Source organism: Blennius ocellaris (assembly GCF_963422515.1).
Source record: "Blennius ocellaris genome assembly, chromosome: 12".
Classification (NCBI taxonomy): domain Eukaryota; kingdom Metazoa; phylum Chordata; class Actinopteri; order Blenniiformes; family Blenniidae; genus Blennius; species Blennius ocellaris.
The window spans coordinates 25,200,448-25,227,401 of NC_137661.1; the positions used below are offsets into that span (position 1 = coordinate 25,200,448).

General features: G+C 41.8%; 2 protein-coding genes across 2 annotated transcripts in view; both read right to left on the minus strand.

Moving 5' to 3' along the window:
- Positions 1-1,861: 1,861 nt before the first annotated feature.
- Positions 1,862-17,062, minus strand: LOC308137576 (uncharacterized protein; the record flags this gene model as incomplete). Its single annotated transcript, XM_080506328.1, has 20 exons — positions 1,862-1,978; positions 2,123-2,278; positions 2,770-2,944; positions 3,971-4,107; positions 4,199-4,278; positions 4,437-4,680; positions 5,286-5,419; positions 6,236-6,344; positions 6,449-6,538; positions 8,154-8,297; positions 11,588-11,650; positions 12,257-12,412; positions 12,498-12,672; positions 13,697-13,833; positions 14,297-14,376; positions 14,450-14,696; positions 14,911-15,041; positions 15,433-15,541; positions 16,318-16,407; positions 16,958-17,062. 20 exons carry the CDS (start codon positions 17,060-17,062, stop codon positions 1,862-1,864), a joined length of 2,679 nt encoding a protein of 892 aa, XP_080362454.1.
- Positions 17,063-18,178: 1,116 nt separating this feature from the next.
- LOC308137428 (1-phosphatidylinositol 4,5-bisphosphate phosphodiesterase gamma-1-like) overlaps positions 18,179-26,954 on the minus strand; it is a 30,460-nt gene continuing 21,684 nt past the window's right edge. The window contains exons 21-32 of the mRNA XM_080506105.1: positions 26,390-26,493; positions 26,211-26,307; positions 26,050-26,116; positions 24,964-25,130; positions 24,285-24,381; positions 23,977-24,201; positions 23,504-23,649; positions 22,893-23,007; positions 22,637-22,798; positions 21,632-21,720; positions 21,150-21,334; positions 18,179-20,463 (exon numbers count right to left, since the gene is read on the minus strand). Of these exons, the coding sequence (XP_080362231.1) occupies positions 20,403-20,463; positions 21,150-21,334; positions 21,632-21,720; positions 22,637-22,798; positions 22,893-23,007; positions 23,504-23,649; positions 23,977-24,201; positions 24,285-24,381; positions 24,964-25,130; positions 26,050-26,116; positions 26,211-26,307; positions 26,390-26,493 (1,515 nt within the window). The 3' untranslated portion in view covers positions 18,179-20,402. The remainder of the gene's footprint in view (positions 20,464-21,149; positions 21,335-21,631; positions 21,721-22,636; positions 22,799-22,892; positions 23,008-23,503; positions 23,650-23,976; positions 24,202-24,284; positions 24,382-24,963; positions 25,131-26,049; positions 26,117-26,210; positions 26,308-26,389; positions 26,494-26,954) is intronic.

Here is a 26,954-nt window from a genome sequence, read left to right on the forward strand (position 1 = left end):
TTTATTGAGTTCTTCATTTACTACTTCCACTGTTTACTGTGTTTCTTAACCCTGAGTGAAATAAGGTTGTGTCATCAGCAAATAAAATATTCTGTAGTCTAGCCGATGCTTTTCTAAAGTCATTCATGTATTTTAGAAACAATAAAGGACCAAGTATGGAGCCTTGGGGTACACCCCCCACCTCAACTGATGTCACACTGGTGTGATTCTGTATCATTTAATTATACATATACATATACATGCTAGGATTCTGGTTGGACGGAAGCCTTTTTAAATATATTACTACTCACTTAAAATAGTGAACTTATTTAAGGACACAGGAGGATGATGACTGTTAAACTTCCAATTTATTTATTTATTTATTTTAATTTTCTTGGTTCATTTTTTTTGTTTTGTTGTTGTTTCCTTGAAGGATGTAGGATGGAGGAGTACACAGGAACCAAGGTCTCACTTCTGCACGGGGAAACAAACCCTGTACACATGAAAACATCATTTCAGCTCTGTTATTATATCATATCTGACTTTAAAGTTGTCTGTTGCCAGAGTGAATCACGATGAGCAATATTTATTTATTTTTTGGCACAGTCAGTGTCCTCGGTGTCCTCAGTGTCCTCAGTGTCCTCAGTGTCCTCGTGGTCAGTTAATATCTGTCCAGCAGTCGCTGGTGAAACGAGGCAATCCGAGCCAGGACGTCATCCAGAGCGGCAGCAGGAGCCAAAACACACAATCTGAGCCGTAAAAACACACAACAACACATTTATAAATGAAAACAAAGCCTCTGATTTTTTTTAAAAAAACAAAAAAAACATTGCTTTTGAACTATTTTTCTCAATAAAACATAAAAATAAAAATAAAATGAATCCACAATTCACAGATGATGTCAGCTGGTTGAACTGAAGTCATTTTCTAACAACATATTTTTCCAAATAAGTTCATGTTACAACTTTAATAACTTACTGTAAATGTATGTGACGTATTATTTTCTGTGGAACAATAGTATACTATTTAATATATTTCTGTATATGGTCAATTACTGCTCATATTTAAATATATATTCTCCGACATATTCAGGCAAGTGAAGATGGTACATGCAGCTTGAAATCTGTAATTTAATCTACAAATATTCTGACTAAAACAAAAGTTATACAGTTTGTGTGTACCTGCTCGGAACTTCAATGAAAAATCAATAAAATAGATGTAAAATTTGCTCTTTCTATTTCCCAGATATTCAAGTGTATTAATGTTTAAAGTTGATAGGCAGCATATTCTATTTTTAAATAAGTAAAGATATTTGATTGAATACTCATTAGTCTTTTTTATTTTATATATGCATATATGCATACATCTGTGTTGCAACCAACATCTTCATGTATTTGTTGGTATATGTGAATATCTATATTCTGAAGTGCATTAAGTACACTATTTCATCTATTTCAATATAAAAGTAAATATATTAATATATATTCTGAAGTGCATTAAGTACATTATTTCATCCATTTCAATAAAAAAGTGACTATATTTTGATATATTTTAAATATATGAAAAGTGGCAATTCCTTATGTATTTCCCAATATATTATAATATATGAATATACAATGCATAATTCCATATATATTTTACAAGTGATTTTTTTTTTTTAGATCCACACTTCTTTTGTTGTTGTTGTTGTTGTTAAATATGATTCAGAATCAGGCTGAAACGCAGAGACAGACATTAATTAGCCTTATTTAATCATTCCAAATGAACCAATCAATCAGAATACTAAATATTTCAATTTATATTTCAGATTATATTTTCTTCATATAATGGCAAAGCCTCACGGCGAGTCATATGACTCATTGGGTAATTTATTTTGATTTTGTCACCTGATGTGAAAGTGGTCTTCTTCCTGTCCGTTGTCACAACCGGGACCCAGACGCAGTCCTTCCTCCTCCAGTAACCAGCGACAGTACAGCAGGTCAGGCGTCACTCCCAACCTCTGCAGGCATGCAAGAATAAACACACTTTGTATATTCTGATTTTTGAGAAATACATTTTTTTTTTTTTTAAAAGGACTAAACATAATTAAACTAATCATATCCTGAAAACATACGCATGTCGAATGGTATACGTGTTTGCTGACCTTGGCGTCCTCGATCATTCGCGGTGGTAAAAGGAGACGGGGGTATAAGAAGACTCCCGCCATCGCCGGCTGACAGCTCATCCCTCGCAGCCTGTTCAGGAAGTCACACGCCCGCCGAGCATTGTGGGTAAGTGTCTCCTTCCTGCGGAGAATCTCCTGCAAGACAAAATGGTCGCAGATAGTTAAAATATGACACGCCACGTCAACGTTTCGAAAATGACGCCGTTTCCCCGATGTGCCACTTGAGGGTGCTGTTGATTTGTTTTTGGAAATGAACCCATTGGGTTAATTTGAGTGAAATTACGTGTGAAAGTTGCTAAATATATAACGTCTGCATATTCGAAATATTTATACTTTAATCTTGATTGTTATATCGCTGAAGATCAGCAGTGTTTTGTAAACAATGTCTGTTTACACATACATGAAACAGACGACCAAGTTTATCAAAATAAAACTGCCAAGTCCCAGGAAACATTGTTCTTATTGTCCATCTACTGAGCATGTGCAGAAAAAAAATTTATTTACTATTTTAGTGGCGGAAATTACCAGTAGCAGCATTTCAAATTCCTTTTTTTTTTTTTTAATCAACCGTCTATAATTTAAACCAAACTAAAACGGAAAATGAAGTTATGTTTCGGTTTCTTCACCTGAGTATATTTTCTATAGGACGGATCTCCAGGCGCCGGCGGGTTGACCATGATCTCCAGAGCCAATTGGCCTAAAACCGCAGTTCTGCACAAGTTCATCATCGTCCTTTTATAAAACCGTTTCACCTCCGGGTCCAGGTTGGTCATCTCCATGTACCCTCCTCTCAGCCCGCCGCTGAGCGCCGCGATCAATAAGAGGAAGGGGAAAAAAGAAGTGAAAGAAGTTTATTTCTTGAAGCCTAAAGTCAGATTTTTTCACAGCACCTTGTCACTTTCCTTTGATATTTCGAGTTCATAGGTTGGATTTTTTTTTTGTCATAAAAAGAGACGCAGCGCCGCCGTTTCTGCACAAAACTGTTAGCATTAGCTTTAGCATCAGCTGCTATTTGGTTTTGTATAACCCTTGACAACAACATGAAAGATGTCCAATAATGATATTCACATGCGTCTGCTGTAGCTAGGTGGCAGCCATAGATATAAAACACCTAGATGCCTCACAGCGCCGCCATCTTGGGGAGGTCTCCCGCCCATGCAAAACAGGCTAGAGAATCCAGAAGAATATTTGACAACAACACAAACAATACCTCCTTTTAAAGCTGAGGAAAAGTTCTATCCTGTGGAAATCTCATGGAAAAAATATTGGTGTGTGTGTATGTGTGTGTGTGTGTGTGGGAGGGGGGGGTCTTCCACATCATAGAGCGAGCTATGAATGTTTTTGTGGATTTTCTACCTGGACTCTATATGTTTAGCACGAGCGAGAGAACTCCCCAATATTTGTTAGTGTTTATATCTTTGGTAGCATCAGTAGCCTAAACAAACAAACAAACAAACAAACAAAAGGTTATATTTCCTCTGTCAGTCATTTATCTCAGTGTTGGTTTCTTTTGGTTCTGAAATCTTCCAAGATGCGCTGAGAACCAGATCATCCATTTCTCCAGCGAAACTCGGTTTGGTTACAATTTCGCCGAGCTCCTGTTTCAGGCCTCACTGATGCTGAAATACAAGTCTTCCCAAACGCGGCTACAAACATCCGCTACGACGCACTACAGCGCAATAGTCGCCTATAATGAGCATTAGCAGCCTTTGATAGCATTTTTTTTATGGTTTCGAGGATTTAAAGAGGTAAAAATTTACAAATCTTGTTGTTTTTTTTCCCGTTTGTTTGTTTTAGTTTTAATACATAAAGGAGAGTGAGACTCACTCTCCCATGCAGACCGAAGAAATTGAGTGGAAGGAGATCAGCTCCACCGTCTCAGAGTACTTTGCGTCCATCTCTAACAGGACCTTCTTATAGGACAGGAACTCTTCGTCCGGCCCGTACACGCTGTCCTGGTACACCTGAGGAAGAACGAAGACGTGGGGACATTTTTTTTAATCTTTTTTTTTTTTTTAAACTACAGAAAGGGTTACTTGTGTGATTTACACTCACCTCCTCGGCCAACAGGACGAGATGCTCATTGGCAGCAAATCGAATAATTTCCTCCATTGTTTTCCTGTCTTGTACATGACCTAGCAAGAAAAGACAAACCATCTTAAAAGGATGTAAAATGGGTTTAAAGCCTCAGAAGTTAACTTATTATATATTTCTCATGAGTAATTTTTTCCACTGTGAAGTCTCTTTGTCAGTGATTGAACTCGAAAATCCAGGTGACAGACATTCGTTCTACCTGTGGGGTTTCCAGGGTTGCTGATGTAAATGGCTCTCGGCTCACAGTGCCCCCTGGCGGCCTGCAGGGCTCGGTGCAGCTCGTCCAGGTCCACGGCCCAGCCTCGCTCCTCCGCCAGCCGGTACGCCACCTGCTTCACCCCGGTCTCATCCAGCAGCATGGGCAGAGTGTGAGGACATGGCGCCGGGGTCAGTACCCCGGTCTGAGTCCGGCCCGCCCCGCTGGACATCAGGTGCAACACCAGCTGACACCCAAAAAAAAAAATTTAACCAAGATAATGTGAGAAAAACTAAGCAGAGGCAGCTTTTTAACTTTTGACTTTCCCTGACTTGTTCCAGTTTTTGTTTTTTTTAAGTGTGTTAGCCAATCACAATCAAGGTAGGCTCCTCCCCTTTGACTCCTCCCACAATCAGGCAGCTCTGCTCTGGCACATGGCGCCACGAGAGGAAGTACTTCCTCCTCTTCCCGTAGATGGGCGTGTGTGGGCGGAGCCAGTCCAGCTCACACAGACACAGCAGATTCTGAATGCAGCTCCTATGATCCAATATTCTAATAAGAGGAAAATCAAGGAAAAGCTGAATTTGGGGGGAATAAACTTTGAATACAATGTTTACAAAGTGTTGAAAAGCTGAATAATATAATAAATAATAATAATACCTCTTTCAACTGTAGTGAGAAAAACAGTAATACTTTAACTGCATCAGGGCATAACTGTTGATGGAGGTGTGAAATATTGTCAAATATCTGAGACTGTATATCTTACGTCACTATTACTGTTTATTCACTGACATTTTGCAAAGTGATGGATAATCTAAAGACACTCGGACAGAAAAACATCAATCGGCTGACCTGCAGAGCATGCTGTGAGCCAGTGCAACAGATGATGTCATCCGGATGTGACATCACTCCACCATCTCGCCTCCTGATGAACTCTACCACACTTTTAAGGACCTCTGGGATTCCGTTTGTCGGAGGGTAGGAGCCTGAGACAGAATACATAGACAGGCCGGCCGCCAAGGCAAGGCAAGGCAAGGCGAATATATTTAGAGAACACCATTCAGACCTCAGGCAAGTCACAGTGCTATACAAGGAAGAAAAAGAAATACATGAAAGCAGAGTGTGAAATACTTTAAAACCCCTGACATCCTTTTCATTGGATGAACTTTAAGTTTCAACATGAGCGGAGAAGCTCTACACACCCAACATAGAAATAACACATTTCTGCATGAGCAGAGGAAGAGCTGAACTGCGTCACTTCAAATTAATCTGGATCATTTCGAATTAATCTGCGATTAATTAGAATTAATCTGCATTAGTTCAAATTAATCTGCAATTAATTCAAATTAACCTGCATCACTTCAAAGTAACCTGCAATTAATTATAATTAATCTGCATTACTTCAAATTAATCTGTGATTAATTAAAACTAATCTGCATCACTTCAAGTTAATCTGAGATTAATCTCCAATTAATTCACATTAATCTGCATCGCTTCAAATTAATCTGTGATTAATTAAAATTAATCTGGATCACTTCAAATTAACCTGCATCACTTCAAATTAACCTGCAGTTAATTAAATTAATCTGGATCACTTACAATTAAGCTGCATTACTTCAAATGAATCTGCAATCAATCAAAATTAATCTGTGACAAATTTGAAGGAGCACTTTTTGGGCTGAATCACTGAGTTAAAAAAACGCATGAAAAGCAGAATAAATAAGGGAAGCGCTTTATTAAGACACAGGTAACAAGGTAAACAAAGCCTTATAATACAAAAACGTTTGTCCTTCCGGTCTCACCCACACTTCCTCCGTCGCAGGAACTCAGAAGCGTCTGCGCTCTCTGCTTCACATCCAGAGGGAGGGTGTTGTTTTCCACCAGCTCCGGGTAAAGACACACTGCCAACACCTGCAGGGATTAACCAGGACATGAGTAATCCAATGAAAACCAACACACACACACACACACACACAACTGCAAACAGACGGTCAATTAAAAAGTAAGAAGACAACCTGGCGAGCAAACGACAGAGGCGGCATTCCCGTCCTTTGTAGATCTGCTGAGCTGAGATCAGTCACAGTGCTGAAGAGTTTAGTTTCACCCTGAGGAGAGGAAGGACATTATGAGCTTTAAAAGTTCAGTTTATTTCAGTGTGTGTGTGTGTGTGTGTGTGTGTGTGTGTGTGTGTGTGTGTGTGTGTGTGTGTGTGTGTGTGTGTGTGTGTGGAGAACAGAAGACTATAAATGACTTGGGCAACAGCAATCTCACATAAATGCTATAGACTGTAAATAAATATATCTATAAACAAATAGTACAAACTTTTAGAAGTCATTCTTTCAGTGTTATTCAAACGGAATCAGTTCAAACCATAAATCATTGACTCCCTTTCTGATGTAATAAAGTGACAATATTTTGCCTGCCCCATGATGTAATACGAAAAGCTTTGAAGTCTTGGGCTCATTGTTGTTTTAAATTATTGACCACATGTTACACTTTGGATTTCATTAAACTTCTTTTATAACACTCAGCATTTTGATTCCTGAACAATTAAAAAAATAAAAAATAAATGTAATTAAATCAATTTGAACAAATATAAATGTACATTGGACGTCATGGTACAAATGTTTGTTGAGTTATTGTTTTGTTTTTTTACACAGAAAATAAAACCCCGCAAATACTTTTCAATGCAGTTTATTGTGTTGGGAGGCATCGGTCACAGTGGTACCCAACAAAAAACAAACAAAAAACTTTCTCTTTCTCAGAAGAAAGAATCTGAAATGTTGTGAAACTGATCGTTGGATTGGAAACACACACAAGGCCTCGGGGACATTCAAGACTTTGCACAAACACAAGATGTCAACAAACACGGGCATGTTGTGTGAAACTTAAATGCTGGAGATACTTGTTTGTGTGAGTACGACAACTAATTTGCCTCGGGAAGGTGTTGTCAGAGACGTACATCAACAGCTACAACTGGGTGCTTAAATATTTTCACGTTTTCCTGTGGAGGAACTGTAATTAATGAATGAGTGTGTTTATGTTCCTATGCATTGAGTTTATCTGTCTTCTTATGTTTTTGTTTGTGTGGCGGTCATTTTTTTTTAACAGTGTTTTTCAGTCATTTGTTCATGTGTTTATTTATTTTTTTGTTATATATTCGAAATTCTTATAGTGTTTCATATAATGGTTTTAAAAATATTGAAACATTTTTTTTATAGTGAAATGTTTGCGATTTAATCATCACATTGAGTCAACACAGTGTCATTTTAACAGTGTGTGCGCATGCTATTGAGACGACTTTGAGATTTATTTATTTTTGACACCTTTCTGTACTTTTAATCAGATAACCAATGTGCGTATTCCCGCAAACTCTGCCGACTGAACGTAAATAAGATTATTTTAATCCCAACAGCAACATATCAAACATATCAAAGGCCACATATACACTTATGTATCAAGTTCACGGGTTTCGCTTCAGTACAGCATAAAAGGACGTATTTTAAATTACAATTATAACAAAAAAAAGTGCTTCTCTAACCCTAAACATCAAGGGGACGGTACTACGGTTAACGTTATCTGGTAAAGTTGTCAGCCGAGGCGAGTTATTGTAATCCGATGATACAACACATGCATCTAATAAGAAAAATGTTTGGACACCAAATTCCTGCAGGACCCGGGAGGCTTCATGCATTCAGGCCAATGGCAGCAGGGACTCACCAGGCTGGTGGGGGGTCTGATCCCGAGCACCCCCGGGTTCACCTGCAGGGTCGAGCTCATCTCCGTGCGACCGAGGACTTCGCGCTCAAGAGGAGTAGTGACGAGCAAACAGTTGCAGGCGATGAAACGTTTGTGTTGGCATGCCTGGAGCGAGAACAGGACGGAAGAGTTCAACCATTAATCTCATGTAGCCATTTTTTTGTGTTTTTTTTTTAGCATGTTGGGAAACGTTTGTGTATCACAGTTTGTGCCGAAGCTTCTTGAAAATTACTGATCGGTTTAGAGTCCAGGCTCACCTGGAACCCCGTCCAGTTCGCCTGCCAGCCACGACTCGGGGCAGAGGACGGGGGACGGGGGATGGGGGACGGAGGGTGGGGGACAGGGGACGCCATCTTCTTCCTGGACCTTTGCTATTTTTCCCCTTTATGTAATTTATATGACTTCCATTTGATGATGACTCCTAAAAATTATATTTCTTTAACCCTTTGAAAGTCCATCCCATTTATTTTTATTGATACATCAACAGTGTTTCTTGTCATTCAATATATTATATTTAGGTTTTTTTTTATATTGAGGACTAATTTATGTTGATTAAACCCATTTTTTATTTTATTGAGTTCTTCATTTACTACTTCCACTGTTTACTGTGTTTCTTTACCCTGAGTGAAATAAGGTTGTGTCATCAGCAAATAAAATATTCTGTAGCCTAGCCGATGCTTTTCTAAAGTTTAGAAACAATAAAGGACCAAGTATGGAGCCTTGGGGTACACCCCCCACCTCAACTGATGTCACACTGGTGTGATTCTGTGTCATTTAATTGTACATATTACTTTCAATTCTCTATATAACATTTTATCCATTTTTGAGCAACACCTCTAATTCCATATTTTTCCCGTTTCTAAATTAGTTTTGAGTGATTAATCACATCAAAAGCCTGTTGTAAGTCTATGAAAATACTAAATATTTTTTTATTGTTTATCAGTTTTGCAAATTTCATTTTCTCAGGAAAAGTTCCTGTTGTTAGTGATGAATTGCAAATGTAAGTAAATGGTTCAATAATAGATTCAATTATGTTTTTTTTACAATCTATAGATATAAATCTTCGCAGTCAGTTGATCTCATTTCTGGGTTTGTTTTTTTTTTTTTTTTAGAATTTTCCTTATTTAATCTTTTTCTACATCATCAAGAAATATACTCTTTACATGATATATATTTGTATTTTCTTGTGTTTTATATATAATTTTGAGTATATGTATGATACACACATTCTGGCTGAAGACGCTGACTTCACTCCATGATTAAATTACATGATTTAATCATGATGAATCAGAAAAGAACCACAGCAACCCTGTGATTAATCTGAAATCAATTAAATTTTTGTAAAATTAATTAAATAAATATCATTCATTTTTAGTCTGCATGGACCACATTTTAATTTGCAAAAGCAAACAGACTCAAAACAGAAGAAAAAATATATATGCATTTAATGTGTTTATTGAACACCATTAACAGCTCTTGTTATAACAAACATCTTTCCACACTAATCTGCATTTCTCCTTTTTTTCATCCAGCTACTGAGAAAAACTAACCCGAATATTTAGATAGAGTAAATTAACTAAAGATTACTTAGAAATCTACAGACGCATGGAAAATTACTTATTATATCAACCCCAAATTCCCTTCAACTCCCGAACGAGTTGAACTCGTTCATGATGTGAAGGTGAAAGGAAGAGAGACGAGCCAGGACCACGTCGTAGGTCTCGGAAGAGACAAAGAAACATAATCTGGAAAACAAAGGAGATAAATCTTCAGCTGTAACATCCTGACTAAACTGTTCTGTCTGTGCTCTCTCCTGTAGTCGGTAATCAATCTCCTGTACTCTGTACTCTCCTGTAGTTGGTAATTACTCTCCTGTAGTCTGTGCTCTCTCTCCTGAAGTCTGTACTCTCCCCTGTAGTCGGTAATCACTCTACTGTCATCTGTACTCTCTTCTGTAGTCTGTACTCTCTCTCCTGTTGTATGTGCTCACTCTCCTGTAGTCTGTACTCTCTCCTGTAGTCTATGCTCTCTCTCCTGTAGTCTGTGCTCTCTCTCCTGCCGTCTGTACTCTCTCTCCTGTAGTCTGTGCTCTCTCTCCTGCCGTCTGTGCTCTCTCTCCTGCCGTCTGTACTCTCTTCTGTAGTCTGTACTCTCTCTCCTGTTGTATGTGCTCACTCTCCTGTAGTCTGTACTCTCTCCTGTAGTCTATGCTCTCTCTCCTGTAGTCTGTGCTCTCTCTCCTGCCGTCTGTACTCTCTCTCCTGTAGTCTGTGCTCTCTCTCCTGCCGTCTGTGCTCTCTCTCCTGCCGTCTGTGCTCTGTCCTGTAGTCTGTGCTCTCTCTCCTGCCGTCTATACTCTCTCCCGTAGTCGGTAGTCACTCTCCTGTCGTCTGTACTCTCTCCTGTAGTCTGTGCTCTCTCTCCTGTAGTCTGTACTCTCTCTCCTGTAGTCTGTGCTCTCTGTCCTGTAGTCTGTACTCTCTCCTGTAGTCTGTGCTGTCTCCTGTAGTCTGTGCTCTCTCCTGTAGTCTGTACTCTCTCTCCTGTAGTCTGAACTCTCTCTCCTGTAGCTTGAGCTCTCTCTCCTGTCGTCTGTACTCTCTCCTGTCATCGGTAATCACTCTCCTGTAGTCTGTGCTCTCTCTCCTGTAGTCTGTACTCTCTCTCTCTCTCCTGTAGTCTGAACTCTCTCTCCTGCAGTCTGTGCTCTCTCCTATAGTCTGTACTCTCCTGTAGTTGTATTTACTCTTCTGTAGTCTGTACTCTCTCCTGTCATCTGTGCTCTCTCCTGTAGTCTGTGCTCTCTCCTGTAGTCATAATTACTCTCCTGTAGTCTGTACTGTCTCTTCTGTTGTCTGTGCTCTCTCCTGTAGTCTGTACTCTCTCCTCTAGTCATAATTACTCTCCTGTAGTCTGTACTCTCTCTCCTGTCGTCTGTGCTCTCTCCTGTAGTCTGTACTCTCTCCTGTAGTCATAATTACTCTCCTGTAGTCTGTACTCTCTCTCCTGTAGTTGGTACTCCCTCTCCCTTTGTCTGTATTCTCTCTCCTATAGTCTGTACTCTCTCCTAAAAACTGTTCACCCTCTCCTCTGGTCTCTGTTCCTTGTAGTTCCAGTTATTTTCTGTTCATCAGTGCAACAGTTTATTTATTCAGTTCAACAGGTGATTATTTCCTGTTTACAGTTCTTTCCTTTTCCTTCAACACGGCAAAGCCACCAGTTTGGCCCCACTGGAGGTTTTGTCCAGTGTCACTGGTGACGTCCGTCACTCCTGACGACATGATGTCACTCCTGACGACATGATGTCACTCCACGGTCCATGAGCAACGAGACTGAAGCCTGTTTTACCTCAAGTGGTGGTTTCCAGCTGTTCCACCGTCCTGACCTGCACCGACCAGCACGCCCTCTTCTTCCACAAACCTCTGGCAGTACAGAACATCTGCTTCAATTCCCAGGATCTGATTGTACACATTAAGACACAATTAACTCCCCATACTTTTGGTTATTTTCTCTAAAGCGCCACCCATTAGTGTATTGATTATATCTGAATAAAATATGGGCCATCATCCATCATTTCCATACCAAGGCATACCTCCAAATTATTAGAAAGTTATATTCTACAGAATATATCACACTAATTGTGTTGTTATTAATAAAAATCCGAGGCTTAATCCTTTCTTCTAAATTCTGATATTTACTTTTACAAAAGGTGTCGACTGTTCCTCAACGCCGGTCCTGCATTTTCTTAGACATTTGTTAACCGACTCACTAAATGAGTGAACATGTTCATGGACCTGGTTAAACATTTTCTTGGGTTTTTTTTGTCCGGTCCCTGTTCGTTAAACATAGTTAAGATGATCAGACTCAGCCTCTACTCTTCTACTCTGTTAGCTCTCAAAAAAAAATTTTTTATTTCATTTTATTTCATTTTTTCACTGGAAAAATGAAAACAAATTATATAAAACAAAACTGTATCAAAGAAAATAACAGGGAAAAAATACCAATAAAAGGAAAAAAAAAGGGTGGGGGGGGGGGGTAATGTGCCCTCAAGACATGTGTTTCACCTGCGCCTGCTTCGTAAAACCAGACGGTAAATCCAGACGAGGATAAAGGTAGATTCCCCCCGTCGCCGGCTGGCAGCTCATCCCAGGCAGGCGACTGAGGACCTCATGGCCCCGCCGGGCGTTGCGACGCAGCGTGGCCCGGATGGAGGCGGTCTCCTTCGTCAAACACACACGGACGGACGGTTGATTTTCGGCGGGAAGTGGCGACGTAGACCGCCGCCCCGCCCCGCCCCGCCCTCACCTGTACGTATGTGTCATAGGAGGCGTCTCCGGCGGTCGGCGGGTTGAGCACGAGATCCAGGGCGAGCTGTCCGGTGACCGGGGGGCTGAGGTCGCCGCACAGGATGTTGTCGAGGTGATACTTCACCCCGGGGTCGGCATTGAAGGCCTCTATGTATCCAGCCCGCAGGCCACACCTGAGCACGGCGGAGGCGGTTGAACGTCCTACGTAGGTTTCGAAGCTCCAGCGATTCAAAAAGCTCTTTATTATGTTTGATTCTCACACTGGGCAAGTTTGGACTGTATTTAAAAGCTTTTAAGCCACTTTGTTGTATGATGATGACTGTTAAACTCAAATGCTTGGTGTCTTTTTTTTCCAGAACAACCACACCTATGTGATTCTGCAATTATTTACTCATTTTGTCATACTGCATGAACACACTGGACCTAAAACTGCAAATAAAGAAAGAAATTGCACAATTCGGGTGGGAAAAAGTTTTTTGTTGTTTTGTTTTTTAAATTGAGAGCCATAAAAATATGTAATGAAACAATTTAAAAAAGCATATCCAATTAGTATATGTATGCAATGCATAGATTTCTCCCCCCCCAAAAAAAACACTTTTATATGCAACTGTTTCTATATGTTGTATATATTGTATATATAAATACAAGAAATTCCTCTATGTACAAAACCAAGATCGCACAATCATTTAACTGCAAGAATTTGCAATTTGTCACAACAGCTAATACAATATGTATTTATTTATTTGTTTTAATTTAATTTAATTTAATTTAATTTAATTTAATTTAATTTAATTTAATTTAATTTAATTTAATTTAATTTTATTTTATTTAATTTGGCTGTTGTAACACATTTGCAATTGGTTAAAACAGCCAATACAATATTTATTTATTTATTTATTTATTTATTTATTTATTTATTTATTTATTTATTTATTTATTTATTTATTTGTTTGTTTGTTTGTTTGTTTGTTTTAATTTAATTGTATTTAATTTAATTTAATCTTACTTGATCATAATTGCCTTTATTTGCCCTATCACCGCCATTTAACAAATAGTTTAAATTCACAATTCTCAGCCATGTTGAAAGGGAATATAGCTGCTCCTTCCTGCTCCATTATGCAAAAGTTGCTGAGCAGTTTTGCACTGCCAGACTCCTGGGTGGGGTTACTGAGTGTTGGACAGACATGCAGGACTTACTCTCCAGCGTAGGTTCCGGAAACAGAGTGGAAGGAAAAAAGCTCCACCGTGTCCGCGAGCTCTCCGTTCATCTCCAGCAGGGCTTTTTTATAGGAGATGAACTGGTTGCCGTGTCCGTACACACAGTCCTGGTACACCTGGAGAACAACAGGTAAATAAATGACCACATGGGAAAACCTCCCAGACGGTGAGTCCAGTGAAAAAGAATAGCTTTTTGTGATTTAATTTCAGAAAAGTTTCCCGTTCACACAGCAACCAATGGCGTCGTTTTGGGCCACGTCGTTTGTTATACGCGAGCAGAGAAAAATACAATATTATAACATTCACAATGAGAGAACGGGGACATTCTTGTGGACAGAACGCCAAGTTGGATTGTTATTACCGTGATTGTCAAAATAAAAGTACCAGGAGAGGGCACACTGGGGGGAAACATTGTTACTGTCCGTCCACTGAGCATGAAAGTGTCCTTTTGTCGAAAAAGTTCCACCTTGGAAGCCATTTTGAAAAAGCAGTTCACCCCCTCCCCCAAAACACTATGAAGGTTTTGCATTTTCACTTGAAATCGTTGCCTTCGGCGTCCAATCGGAGGGGAGAACTCACCTCATCAACTAACAGTAGGAGTCTCTCCGCCGCTGCGAACTCAATCACCTCCTCTATTGACTTCCTGTCCTGCACGTGACCTACGAGAGCGGCAGGAAAACAGGTGGACTTCTTTCTTTCTTTCTTTGTGTTTTTTTTTGGTTTGTTTTTTACCTGTGGGGTTTCCAGGGTTGCTGATGTAAATGGCTCTGGGCTGGCAGTGCCCCCTGCTGGCCTCCAGCGCCCGGTGCAGCTCGTCCGGGTCCACGGCCCAGCCTCGCTCCTCAGACAGGCGGAAGGGCACCAAGGTCACCTGGGCCTCGCCCAGCAGGGCGGGCAGAGTGTGCGGCCAGGGCAGCGGGGCCAACACCCCGGCCGGAGGGCCGTCGGCCTCACCGGTGCTCAAAAGCTTGAGAACGATCTGGAAACAAATTTGATTCGCGGAAGAACATAAATGACAGAAAGACGCGAGTGTTCCAGCTGTACGTCCAACTCTGGGGAGCTACGGAAGATTATGAGGGCCATTGTAGAAAACTAAAAAAATATTAAAAGATTAAAAGTCAAAAATTAAAGTTGAGATTTTTTCTTTTCACTTAGAAAATTTTTATTTTTTATTTTTGGGGTTTTCTTCTCACCATCAGAGCCCTCTGGGAGCCGGCGGGGACGAAGATGTCGCTGGGGTTGGAGGGAACTCCGTCTCGTCTGGTGATGAATTCGGAGATGCGTCGTTTGCAGTAAGGCATCCCGGAGGAGGCCGTGTACGAACCTGGAGGTCAGTTATGTCATCTGCATACAGTGATTCCCACAACGTCCCCACAACTCGCGGTGCAGCACAAAATGAACCAGACCAACCAAGAAAGACATGAGAAACGAGGACGAGCAGTGAGACCGTGGTGACTGGAACCCAGAACTAAAACACGTAACCATGGCAACGACCAAACAAAAGCCTTGGGGGGGGGGGGATGACTTTTTGACTTTCAAACCCTTCCCTCAGCACCGTTTTCTGTTTGTCAAACTTGTTTTTTTAATATGAAGGTATTTTGTTTTGTTTGTTTTGTTTTGGTCTCTGTGACACCGCGAGGCTAAAATCATACATTTTAAATCAAAACGACTCATTTAAAGTCTGACCCCAGGCCAGAGATGTTCTTTTTCCTCACCGAGACTTCCTCCATCGCAGGCGTCCAACATCTCCAGAGCTCTTTGACGGACGTCCGCAGGAAGGTTCGAGTCTCGCAGCAGCTGAGGGTAGAGACAGACCGCCAGCACCTGGGGAGAGAGGCCACACCCACACCAGAGGCCACACCCACACCAGTGGCTCACGTCAAAAGGCATCGTTTTCGTTTCGGAAGATTTTTGCATTTGAATGACAAAGTTTTTAAACCGTGGAAAATCCCGAAAACAATATAGTTTTCATGTTGTGCCACTAGTGGGTGCTGTTGTTTGTTTTTGTGATGGACTCACGCACACATACGTGCAGAAAACAATACAATATAAACATTAACAGCGGGAGAACACGGATGTTCTCGTGGACAAATGACAAAGATGGATTGTTATTACGGCGACTGTCAAAATAAAAGTCCCAGGAGAATTTGAACTGGGAGCCATGACACTCTGGAGGTAAACGTTGTTCTTATTGTCCGTCTACTGAGCATGTGCAGAAGAACTGTTAATTACGGCCGTAGTGGGCGTGACCAGTCGCTGCATTTGTGTCGTTTACACCGAAACGGACTCGAAGCATTTTTGGACATTTTCACTTTGGCAGTCGTTTTTCCAAAAAGCTGCGTTTTCAGTAGCTCTGAACACTTTTTTTTATTTTTTGGTGTAAACAAAACAGATCCAAAACACAGCAAAGGTTTTGCGTCTCCACTTGAAAAATGTTGCGTAAATGTACCCTAAAACCAGAAAACCTGATCATTTAAACTTAAGTTTCATGAAATTACGAAACGTTTGAGGAGAATAACGGCGTATAAAAAGAAAAGTTCATTTCTTTTCTTTTCTTTTAATTCAAACAAACAGAATAAAGATCCAAACTAAAAACTCACCTGCCGAACAAACGAAAGCGGTTTTATTCCCGCTCGGTGAGGATCGCCTGCGCTGACGTCAACCACCTCCTGGAAAGGTTTTACTGCCCCCTAGAGGAGGGAGTTTCAAGTTGCAGTGGGACAGAAGTACATTTAAATAAGCGATACGGCAAATAGTACAAGAATTTTTTATCACGTTAATGGATGGAGTTATTACTGGGCAGAAGATTCAACCTGAGATCATTTATTTTTTCCGTACTTTGAGGATCACACCTCATTTTAAGTTCATCGTGAAATTTCACCTGAAAATCCAGAGTACGGTAGGCTAAATCGTTATTGCAGAAGCTCTGTTGTTTATGGCAAGAGATTTCTGTCTGACATCTAACAAAAGGATGTCTCATTATAGAAAAACAAAAACAAAACACAACTCAATAAATTGTTTAAACAGTTTGTGTTTTCGGTCCTTAAAAGTAAAAATGTGGTTCAAACACGCAGAACAGTTCATATTTAGACACACTGACGTCCTTCAAAACTGACCCGATCTGCCGTTTCAGACTAAAAGTAGTACAGTACTTTAAGTCTGCTCAAGCTTTAAAGCAATAGAATGTGTAAATGTGCTTTGATTTGAAGATAAGTTACATATAAAAGCTTTTTTTCTCACCAGTTTGAGCTCCTGTGTGACGTCTGCAGCCAGAATCTGCAGCTTCGTCTGTGCCGAGACTCTGATTCCTTTCACCGTGCAACTCACATTCTGCAGGGATGTCATCCTGGCGTTTTTATTTCTGTTTCTTTCTTTGTTTTAATTAAAGAAGAAATTGAATAAAATGAAGGGAACTTGATGTTCCACGCGGGAGCCGGTCAGACAATCAGTCAGACGCTGGTGAGGTTTAAGATTTTTCTTACTTGTATCAGCAATGGGTCACCCGTTAACTTCCCTCCTGAGCAAAGCTCATGATTCGGTAGAAAAAGAAAAAAAATCATATTTGCTTTAAACACAAATTAAAGTTAAATAAAAATATGAAAAAAAATACAATAAAATGGAAAAAATTACATTTATTGGAAATTTGTTTTAAATTTCCAATAAAAACAATCAAACTTTATACAAAAAAACCCAAAACAATTTTATGTAACCTGGGCTTCAAACTTAAAAATCTGATTTCTGATCTGTAAAGCTTTAAATGGTATATGAGACCTTGTTGTATAAAATATAATTTAATAAAACCTGGAATGTGACAAATGGTCCATAACGTAATAAACATTCCCCCCTATATTGTAAGGGGGGGAATGTTATTACATAACGGAGTGAGTCTGTGATTTATAAATTGAACTTTGAACTGCTTCAGTTTGAATAATGCTGAAAGAATGACTTCTAAAAGTCTACATTTGTTTATACGTACATTTCTGTATCCAATTTATGGTGTTTATGTATTATTGCTGAAGTCATTTATAATCTTCTGTTCTCTATAATCTGCATACTACTTCTCCAATCACCGCTGCAAAATTATATATAACATTAAACATATTGAGTTCAAAATTAAATCCTTGTTAAATATTTTTATATTGACCAGTTATTACATTTTATTGCATTATATGTTCTAATAATTCTGGTCGTTGTTACATATGCGGCGGTAACGTCCCCGAATACAGAACAGATTTACTAGTAGAACGTGAAATCAGGACTTTAAACATTATTTGCTCAGGATAACCAGTGTAGGGATTTCTTTCCTCATGATTCTGGTGTTTTGGACAGTTTGTCTCTCAATAACGATTCATTATTATCAAAGATAGTTGTTAATTTTAATTTAATAACTTCAATAGAGGGGAAAGATATGGAGGTTATTGAGATACGTTTAATAAATAAAACTCGTGGTCACGATGGACACTCAGGAATACATGAAGGAGCTTTTATAAGTGGAAAGTTGAAGAAAAATCCATAAAGCAGAGTAATAATACATCAGTCCAGAGGAAAACAGTGCGAGTCGAATGGCCGAGGAGACGTTTGCATAGAACGAGAGAGAGACAGACAGAGAGGGTGTCGTCCCAGATAGACGATTCCCAGATAGACGATTCCCATTTAGACGACTCAATATAATAAGTGAATTACTTGTAACGTGTCAGTGACCAAGGATGAATAGTAATGTGTTTTTACACATAAAGACACAGTTTAAAATTGCGGCGGCGGAAGAAAAAAAACCAAAAAGCATATCAGACTAACAACATTTAGACGACTTAATATAAAAACTGAATTATTTGGAACATTTTAGTGACCTAGGATACAAATAACTCACTTAATGTATTCAGTCGTGTAAATATTTTCAATCCTAGGTCACTGAAATGTTATAATAAGTCGTCTAACTGGGATGAGACAGAGAGAGAGAGAGAGAGAGAGAGAGAGAGAGAGAGAGAGAGAGAGAGAGAGAGAGAGAGAGAGAGAGAGAGAGAGAGAGAGAGAGAGAGAGAGAGAGAGAGAGAGAGAGAGGTTCATGGGGACATTAAAAGGAGCTCCAGGTAGAAATGATTAATTCAGACAAACTTTCATCTATTGGAAAAGGATCCACACCTGTTGGATAAATAAAAGCAGTTATATACAAGGGGGGGGGGGGGGGGGCGGGGGGATTAATGAAGTCCAGGCGTGGAAGGAAGGCGATCTCCATACGAATAGTGCTTTTCTAGCTTTTCTGAGATAGCCCTTTGTTTGTGCTTGAACACACCTGACCCCTCCCCCACAAGGTTCAATTCACACTGGAGTCATTGAAGCTCCGCCTCCAGTCCGTCAGCAGTTTTCCCCTTAAAGGGCGAAACTTTTCCAGTCGTCGAGGGAACGGGTCCATTTTTTGTAAATGTCAGCTTCAACAAAGGCACAAATACAGGAAGTTTCCTCTTCGTTACGCGAGCCGGCGTCACTTCCCTCCATCCAGACTTCACAAACGTTTAAACCTGAGTTTGTTTTTTTAACTTCTCCCTTTTTGTCCCACTTTTCACACTGGAGCCTGAAACACAATACGAGACGCTTGTCGGAGCTTCTGAGGTCCCGATGCAGGAGTTTGTCTCTTTTTTTGTTGTTGTTTCACACTGTCATGTATTTTTCACATTCTTACAATTATTTGAATATAATTACATTTTCTGGATTTAAATGAACAAAATAATATGAGGAGGAAATAAACGTATACGTGTCATAGTGGTGTACAAGACACATCTATTTAAACATTCATATATTTCATAAGAATATATAAAAAAAAAAAATTTTTTTCAAATAATCTGCCACGTCTTTGTTGTTAAAGAAACAAAAGGCTAATTTATTGGACAGATTTTAGAACCGCGGGATATCTACATAACTGTTGTCAGTAACACTGCTCAATAACCTAAAAAAAACGTGGAATTTTATTCCAATATAAAAAAAAAAGAAATTTATATAAAGTGATTTAAATTACATTATTTTTTGTCTAAAATCTGTGCTATGGCTTTTTCTTTTTGGCTTAATTTTTCTTGCTCCAACGTGGCAGTAATGGAGGTTTTTCCCAGGAACTGTAGCGTCTGTCTGTGGTCACACAGTGACATCTAGTGGTGCCAGATGGTATGTACTGATATATGTTGACACTGAATATAAATCTGTTAATATAAGTCGTACAAGCAGCTAAAAAAAAGAAAAAAGTGCGACTTGGGCACTGTTTACATAGATGAAAACGCATCGCTTTTGTGTTTTTGTTTCAGAAATTTTTTGTGTTCACACAACAATGGCTGTAGCTTTCATGTTGGGCCACTAGTGGGCGCTATTTTCATGTAATAAAACCACTTTCATGATATAACGGGAGATATTAAATTATTACGCTAGGCTTGAGCAAGTAACGTGACTTTTGACCTCTTGAGTCGTTCGTCTCGCCTCTGAGTGTGTTTTCAGCCTCCAGTGTGTGATTGTTTTTATTATAGCTTAAGCTTTGGTTCGTTTTGGGGTTTTTTTTTTCAAGTCCATGAGATGTTTCAGTGTCTTATTGTGAAAGGATGCGTTTCATGTTCCAGTTATGAAAGGATTGCATGTCGCTGCTTGTCGGGGAGCCCGGCACGTCAGGCACCGTCTGTGTTAGAACGCCCTCCGGTGGCCGGGAGGACTAACTGCGCTTCGCTGCCACCTGCTGCCTCAGCTTCTCCCTCCTCTTCTTCTCCATCAGCCTGGAACACAACACAAAAACAAAACAATGTAGTTCTCATGTGGGGCCACTAGTGGGTGCTGTTGTTCGTTTTGGTTCGTTTTATTTTATTGGAATACCAAACTGATTTTCTTCCCCAGTGCTCCTGGTCAAACATTCAGGCTCAAAACAGCTAAAGTGAAACTGCGAAAACAGTTGTTGGAATTGCCAATATATGTAAGTTTTTATTTGAAAAAACATTTAAAACAAAATGCAAAAAATTTTTAGTAGTTTAGATTTTTTTTAATCAAGAAAATATAAAAAGGAAAACAGGAAATGGAAGGAAAGTGGAAAAAAATAGAAGGAAAAAAGGAAGAAGAATATGAAAACTTCTCAAACCAGTGGCTATAAATAGTTAAATAGCTAAAGTGGCTAAAATAGTCGAGACGCTTAAATTAGGAAAATCTATAATTACAAAAAGGACACTTTTTGAATAAAACCTTGTTTGTTAAGCAAGTTTGTTTTCAAAGATGTTTTTTTCCCCTTCATTTCAAAACATTTACATGTTTCTTTGCGAAACTGCCTCTTTTGGTCATAAAGGTTGCAGAATTCCGTTTTATACCGTCTGATTTAACGGATTCCAGTGAAGAAGCTGAATCTAATCGCGAGTTCCTCGCGGGAGGAAACCGTGAAGTCAGATGATAACGATGACGACGACGGCCGGCTCACCGGCGGTTGCGAGCCTCCACCAGCTCGCTCAGCTGGTCCTGCGCCGCTCGCAGCTCCTCCAGGCTCTGCTGGTAGCTCAGGTCCGCCGAGCCCGACCGCTCCAGCAGGGTCACCCGGCTGGACAGCTCACTGGTTCGGTCCCGCAGCCGCTGGATGGACGTGTACAAGTTCTCGTCGTCTTCCTCCTGCGCGGCGGTGGCAGCGTGAGGAAGAACACGTGTGAGACATTCGCCTTTTTTATCAACTGTATAAACTTTTCAACCTATCATTATCGAATATTCACCAGCTGATCTGCATGAAAAGACAGATTCTACTTGAGTTTGTCGTTTGTTTTTGCACCTGTGTGATTTAATAAAAGCAGGAAATACTTTCACTGAATTTTAGCTCGGGCTAACTTATTATACTTTCTCCTCGTTTATCTGGGCTCGTTTCATTGAGGTTAGCTTAACGTAGCCTAGCTTAGCATGAAAGGGGGCGTCCACCTTGGCGTTGACGATCTCTATGTGGACCAGAAGCGCTGCCAGTTCCAGCTCCTCGCTGTAGCTGTTCTTCAGAGGGATGCTCCGGTAGCCTGTTCACACACACACACACACACACACACACACACACACACACACACACACACACACACACACACACACACACACACACACACACACACACACACACACACACACACACACACACACAAACACAATCAGAGCAAAGTTTCCTCCAGACCGTTGCGACTCCCAGACCGGATTCTCCTGGGACTTTTATTTTGACAGCCACCGTAGTAACAATCCTACTAGAATGTCTATGTTCTCCCGATGTTAATGTTTAGAGTGTATTTGTGGTCTTATTACAAAAAAAACAAACAAACAACAGCACCCACTAGTGGCTCGACATGAAAACTACATCGTTTTCAGCAAACGTGAAACTTTTCTGAAATGGAAACTTAAAAATGATGCGATTTCACTGGAAATGTTAACATTGTGTAAAAGGAGATTACATTATTATATATATTATATATACATGTGATTTAGTTCATCTTATCTTGTGTTTCCTGCCGACTTGGGACAGCTTATCGATGGATTATGCTTGTTTATCTCATCCCATCATATTTTATATAAGCCTAGCATATGTTAGCTTAGCATATCTTAAGTCGCCATTATTTATCACTTTTGGTTTGAAGTTGAAGTCATCATAGCTTCGTTCACCCGAGCTTATCATCGACATTATTAATGTCGGTAGCGTATTATTGTTTGTGCACATGTGTGTGTGTGTGAGTGTGTGTGTTTTCAGGACAAGAACCCACCACAGCCCCCACTACTGGCCCAACATGAAAACTACACTATTTCTAACACGAGTTTCTATTGTTTTCAAAACAAATCGTTTAATTATGAAGGTTTTTCTGAAACAGAAATGCAAAAAAAAAAAAAAGATTCAGACGGGTCATCGTCGGCGATCTTCTGGTGGGGGTGGGGGGGGTTCCTGTCGGACCTCACCTGTTCGCAGGAGGCGGACCGGGTAGCTGGCCTGCGCCAGGAAGTTGGGGTCGCTGAACATGTCCTCCTCGTAGACGGTGAAGCGCAGGAAGGAGAAGGTGGGGTTGTGGATGTCAAAGACGAACTGCTTCTGCACCCAGACGGGGTTCAGGCCGTTATCAGCTGGGGGGAGGGGGAGGGGGGGGAGGGCAGATCGAGAAGACATTAACGTGGCGTTCGGCGCCGCTCGCTCGCCCGTGCGTGGCGCTCCACTCACCCACGACGTCCGTCTTGCACTTGCAACTGTCGTAGTCGGCGCCGCAGATCTCCACCTCCACGAAGGGGCAGACGATGCTGCGGCCATTTTTAGGCAGATGGCGAGCTCCTAGCACCTGGGGGGGGGAGGGGCAACGGAGACCGAGGGGTTGGCACAGAGGTCTGGTTGTTTTTTTTTTTTTAATAGATCCTTAGAGCTACACTCGGTTGAGCGCAGACCTTCGCCAATTTATTTGCCTAACCCAGTTAGCATCGCTAGCATGGTAGCCATTAGCCCATAGCAATGCTAACTCGGTAGGTCGGGTGGCAACATGACTGTGTGAAACACTGATCAGGGAGCGTCTCCATGGCAACAGACGCTGACCTTTGGTCTCCCCCTCTCATCCGCTTTGTATGGGAACATTTTTTTCCAGTTTTTTTAGGATTCATTCGGAAACGGTGAGGCGGGTAACGTCGAAAAATCCAATCGACTGGTGCTTGTATCGTGACGAATCGTCCCTGAAGATTTCACGCAATTTGAATTTGAATTTTGGGGCGAAAACTTGGTCAAACACATGCATACACACCAATAAATAAAAAAACACACACACTCGACGGTCTGTTGAGTCTGACCTGCAGCTGGACGGTGATCGGCTCCACGTGCAGCGTGTCTTTATCGAACGGGTCGAAGGCGTCGTCTCTCATGATGTTGGGCTGAGGAACGAAGCCGCTGCCGCCGCCGAGCAGGAACAAGGCCTGGTTCAGCTGCATGGGCTTGTCTGCGGACGCATTCACAGCAAACGGCCCATGCTTTGTTTCAGTCGAAGCGGAGGAGACTCCAGCTTTTCCTAATCTGCCGCCGAGGCGACGCAGAACGAACCGACAGACACTTGGGATGCTCGACTAAAGCCAGCATGACTCAGCAGATTTAGACAAGGTTTTCTTTCTGATTGACTGCAGGTCAGTGATTCCTCGACGCCCAACCCCTCCCTGTACATACTATTTGGGAAACACAGTTTCCATTCAAATTCAAACAAGCGTCAACACGCAATAGTATCTGGTTCCCAAACCAGTGGGCTGGATTGAGTTCCCGTCCTCACGCTGACCTGGGGTCTGGAAGTTGAGCGCCACCAGCTGGGAGCCGCAGAGCCACATGGGCAGCGGGTCGTAGTTGGACGAGTCCAGCCTCTGCCCTCGGGGATAGACTCTGGACAGCTGGCGGCGGTTGTACTGCAGGAAGCGCCTCCCCCGGCCGCGCGTGGCCAACTTCTCCGCCTTCGTCTCCGGGAAGGACGACATGTCGCGGTAGCACGCCCGCTCCGTCCCGATCTCTGCGGGAGGCGGCGGATCGTGAGACGACCGGCGGCAGAGACTCCGGCGGGCGGAGGAGAAACGGGCGAAGCGGGACGCTTACTGTCCTCGTTGAAGGGGACGGGCCGGCAGTAGACCACCAGCTCCGACAGCTCCACCGCGATCTTCTTCCTCCGCTCCATCTGCTTCTCCTCCTGCATCTGTTACCACGGCGACGAGACAACGCAATTGTCAATTTATTTATCACTACATTAATCCCCCTTTCACAAAAATTGACCGAATTGAAAATAGTTGTTTCTGCTCATGCGGCTGCGAACAAACATGGCGGACGAGTCGTGGTTTGACTGGCGTCCATATTGTAGTTTTATCATCCATATCGGTAGTTTAATCGTTGAGACTCTCCTCTGACAGCATCCGATTCTTCATCAGTCCATAAGAATGTCGGGTTCTCTACATTTCGCTCACGTTTAAAGCGTATTGCTCTCTGCACTCAAGTCAGTGTGGTGTCATTACAAAAAACAAGCAACAGCGCCCTCCAGTGGCCCGGCAGACTAACTACATCATCAGTGTGTAAGGTGTAAAAGCAACGTGTTTTTGAACGGATTAGGTGTTGTCATGTGAAACGTTGTGAGCTAATGGTAGCATGCTCAAGCAGCCCAAGTGATGACCTGTATGGGAATCAAACCTGCGAATTCCCAATCGCAAACCTGTTTCTCTGAACTACAGACCTCCTCCAGTGTGTGTGTGTGTGTGTGTGTGTGTGCGTGTGTGTGTGCGCGTACCCGGGCGTCTGCGTTCTGCGCCGCCTCGCGGATCCCGCCCGCCCAGGTGTTCAGGTCCTCCAGAGTGTCGGCCGCCACGTCCAGCGTCTGCACCGGGTGGGAGGACAGGTGCTGCGAGTGGACGGTGAAGACGAACGGCCGCGAGTTCTTCCCGTCTTTATGCACCACTGGACGGAGGAGAGGAGGGCGGAGCTTATTGTCACAGAACGGCGACTGATCGTCAACAGAGATCACACAGCCGAGGACAAAAGTATTTGTAAAGAAAGATATTTTAAACATTGTTTTCGATTTGTATAAATGTAAGTTTCTTTTAAAAAAAACGATTTATTTCTATTTGCACATGATAAAATAACACTGGCCTCAATATAAGATATTGATCCTTAAGCCAGTCCAATAATGCTTCATTTGTGAATTCAGCTGTCGTGGTGACGATAACACTAAACTCCTGTTTACTAGAGAAGGAAAGCCGTATCGATCTTGAACTACATTAATTTCCATTGTTAATCTGTCTTAAACTTGTCTTAAAGACATAAAGGCTTCTACGTGTGGCCACTGGAGGGTGCTGTTGCTTGTTTTTGTGATGAAACAAGTAAAGTGGATACAGAAATCTGCTATAAATATTAACGATGGTGAACACAGCCATTTGTATAGACGAAGCTATGGGTGAAGTATAAAACTACCAAGTCCCAGGAGAACATGGGAGTCATGAGACTCTGAGACTCTACTGAGCATGTGCAGAACTATTGTGGCGCACAAGCAGCATTTCACAAAGTAGCATTTTTTTTTCCCCCCTGCCATTTTAATGGAGCGTTTTTAAAAAGTACCACCTTGGGAGCCGTTTTTTTTAAAAGTTGCATTTTCACTGGTTTTTGCACTTTTCATTGCCACTTAAACCGAATAAAGATAATTTAAGAAGGTTGATTCAATTCCACTTTTTTCAGTCAATAATGGTTGAAATCGTGATTTGACGACCGTTTTATCGTGAAAATGAAACTCAAACGGTGATTGTTGGCTGGTCACCAACAACTTGGTTTTTCTTTAAAGTATTTGTCCTTTATTTGTGTCAGAGCTGAAGATAGAACTCACCAACGTGGCAGGAGGGCACGTCGATGAAGCCCTTGAGGAAGGCGCCCAGAGGACTGTTCTCCGTGGACTGAGAAGACACAGAAACACCGTCTCTTCATGCAAACCGTTTCCACTAAAGACAACGAGCGAACGTCTCCACGGCGACCGCAGAAGCAGCTCACCGCCTCGTCCAGCTCTCTGCTGGGGGAGCTGGGCACCTCCTCCACGTAGTTGGCAGGAAACCACAGCTGCTTCTTTCCGCCGTAGTCGCCTCGCCACCTGAGGGCGGAGCACGGGATCGGGGGTGGTTAGAGGACGTGGGGCCGGGCGGTGCGGCGAGCTCACGCCGGGCGCCACTCACCAGCCGCCCTCCTGCTTGTCCACGCCGACGATGAGCGCCTGTTTGGGGAAACACAGCTCGTCCTCCCTCTGGGCCCGGTAGTCGTACAGAGCCTTGACCGTACACTGGAACACAGCGGCGAGGAAACGGTCGGGGGTTTACTTGTTCTGCATTGACGCGGTGGAATGCTGGAGTCCAAGAAAGGCTAACGATGTCGTCTTGTTTATTCGGACATCGTTGGTTTGTCTAAAAGTGAGCCGGGGCTGAGTGGGTAGAGTGTTTCTCCTGATCTCACGGCCCTACGGCGGCCCAGAGGGGCCAACAGCGACACAACAACAAGACACAACAACAAAAAGACACAACAAAAAAGCACGACACAACAACAAAAAGCCACAACAACAGAAAGACACAACAACGAAAAAGCACAACAAAAAGCTACAACAACCAAAAAGCACGACACAACAAAAAGCCACAACAACAAAAGACACAACAACAAAAAAGCACGACACAAAAACAAAAAGCCACAACAACCAAAAAGCACGACACAACAACAAAAAGCCACAACAACCAAAAAGCACGACACAAC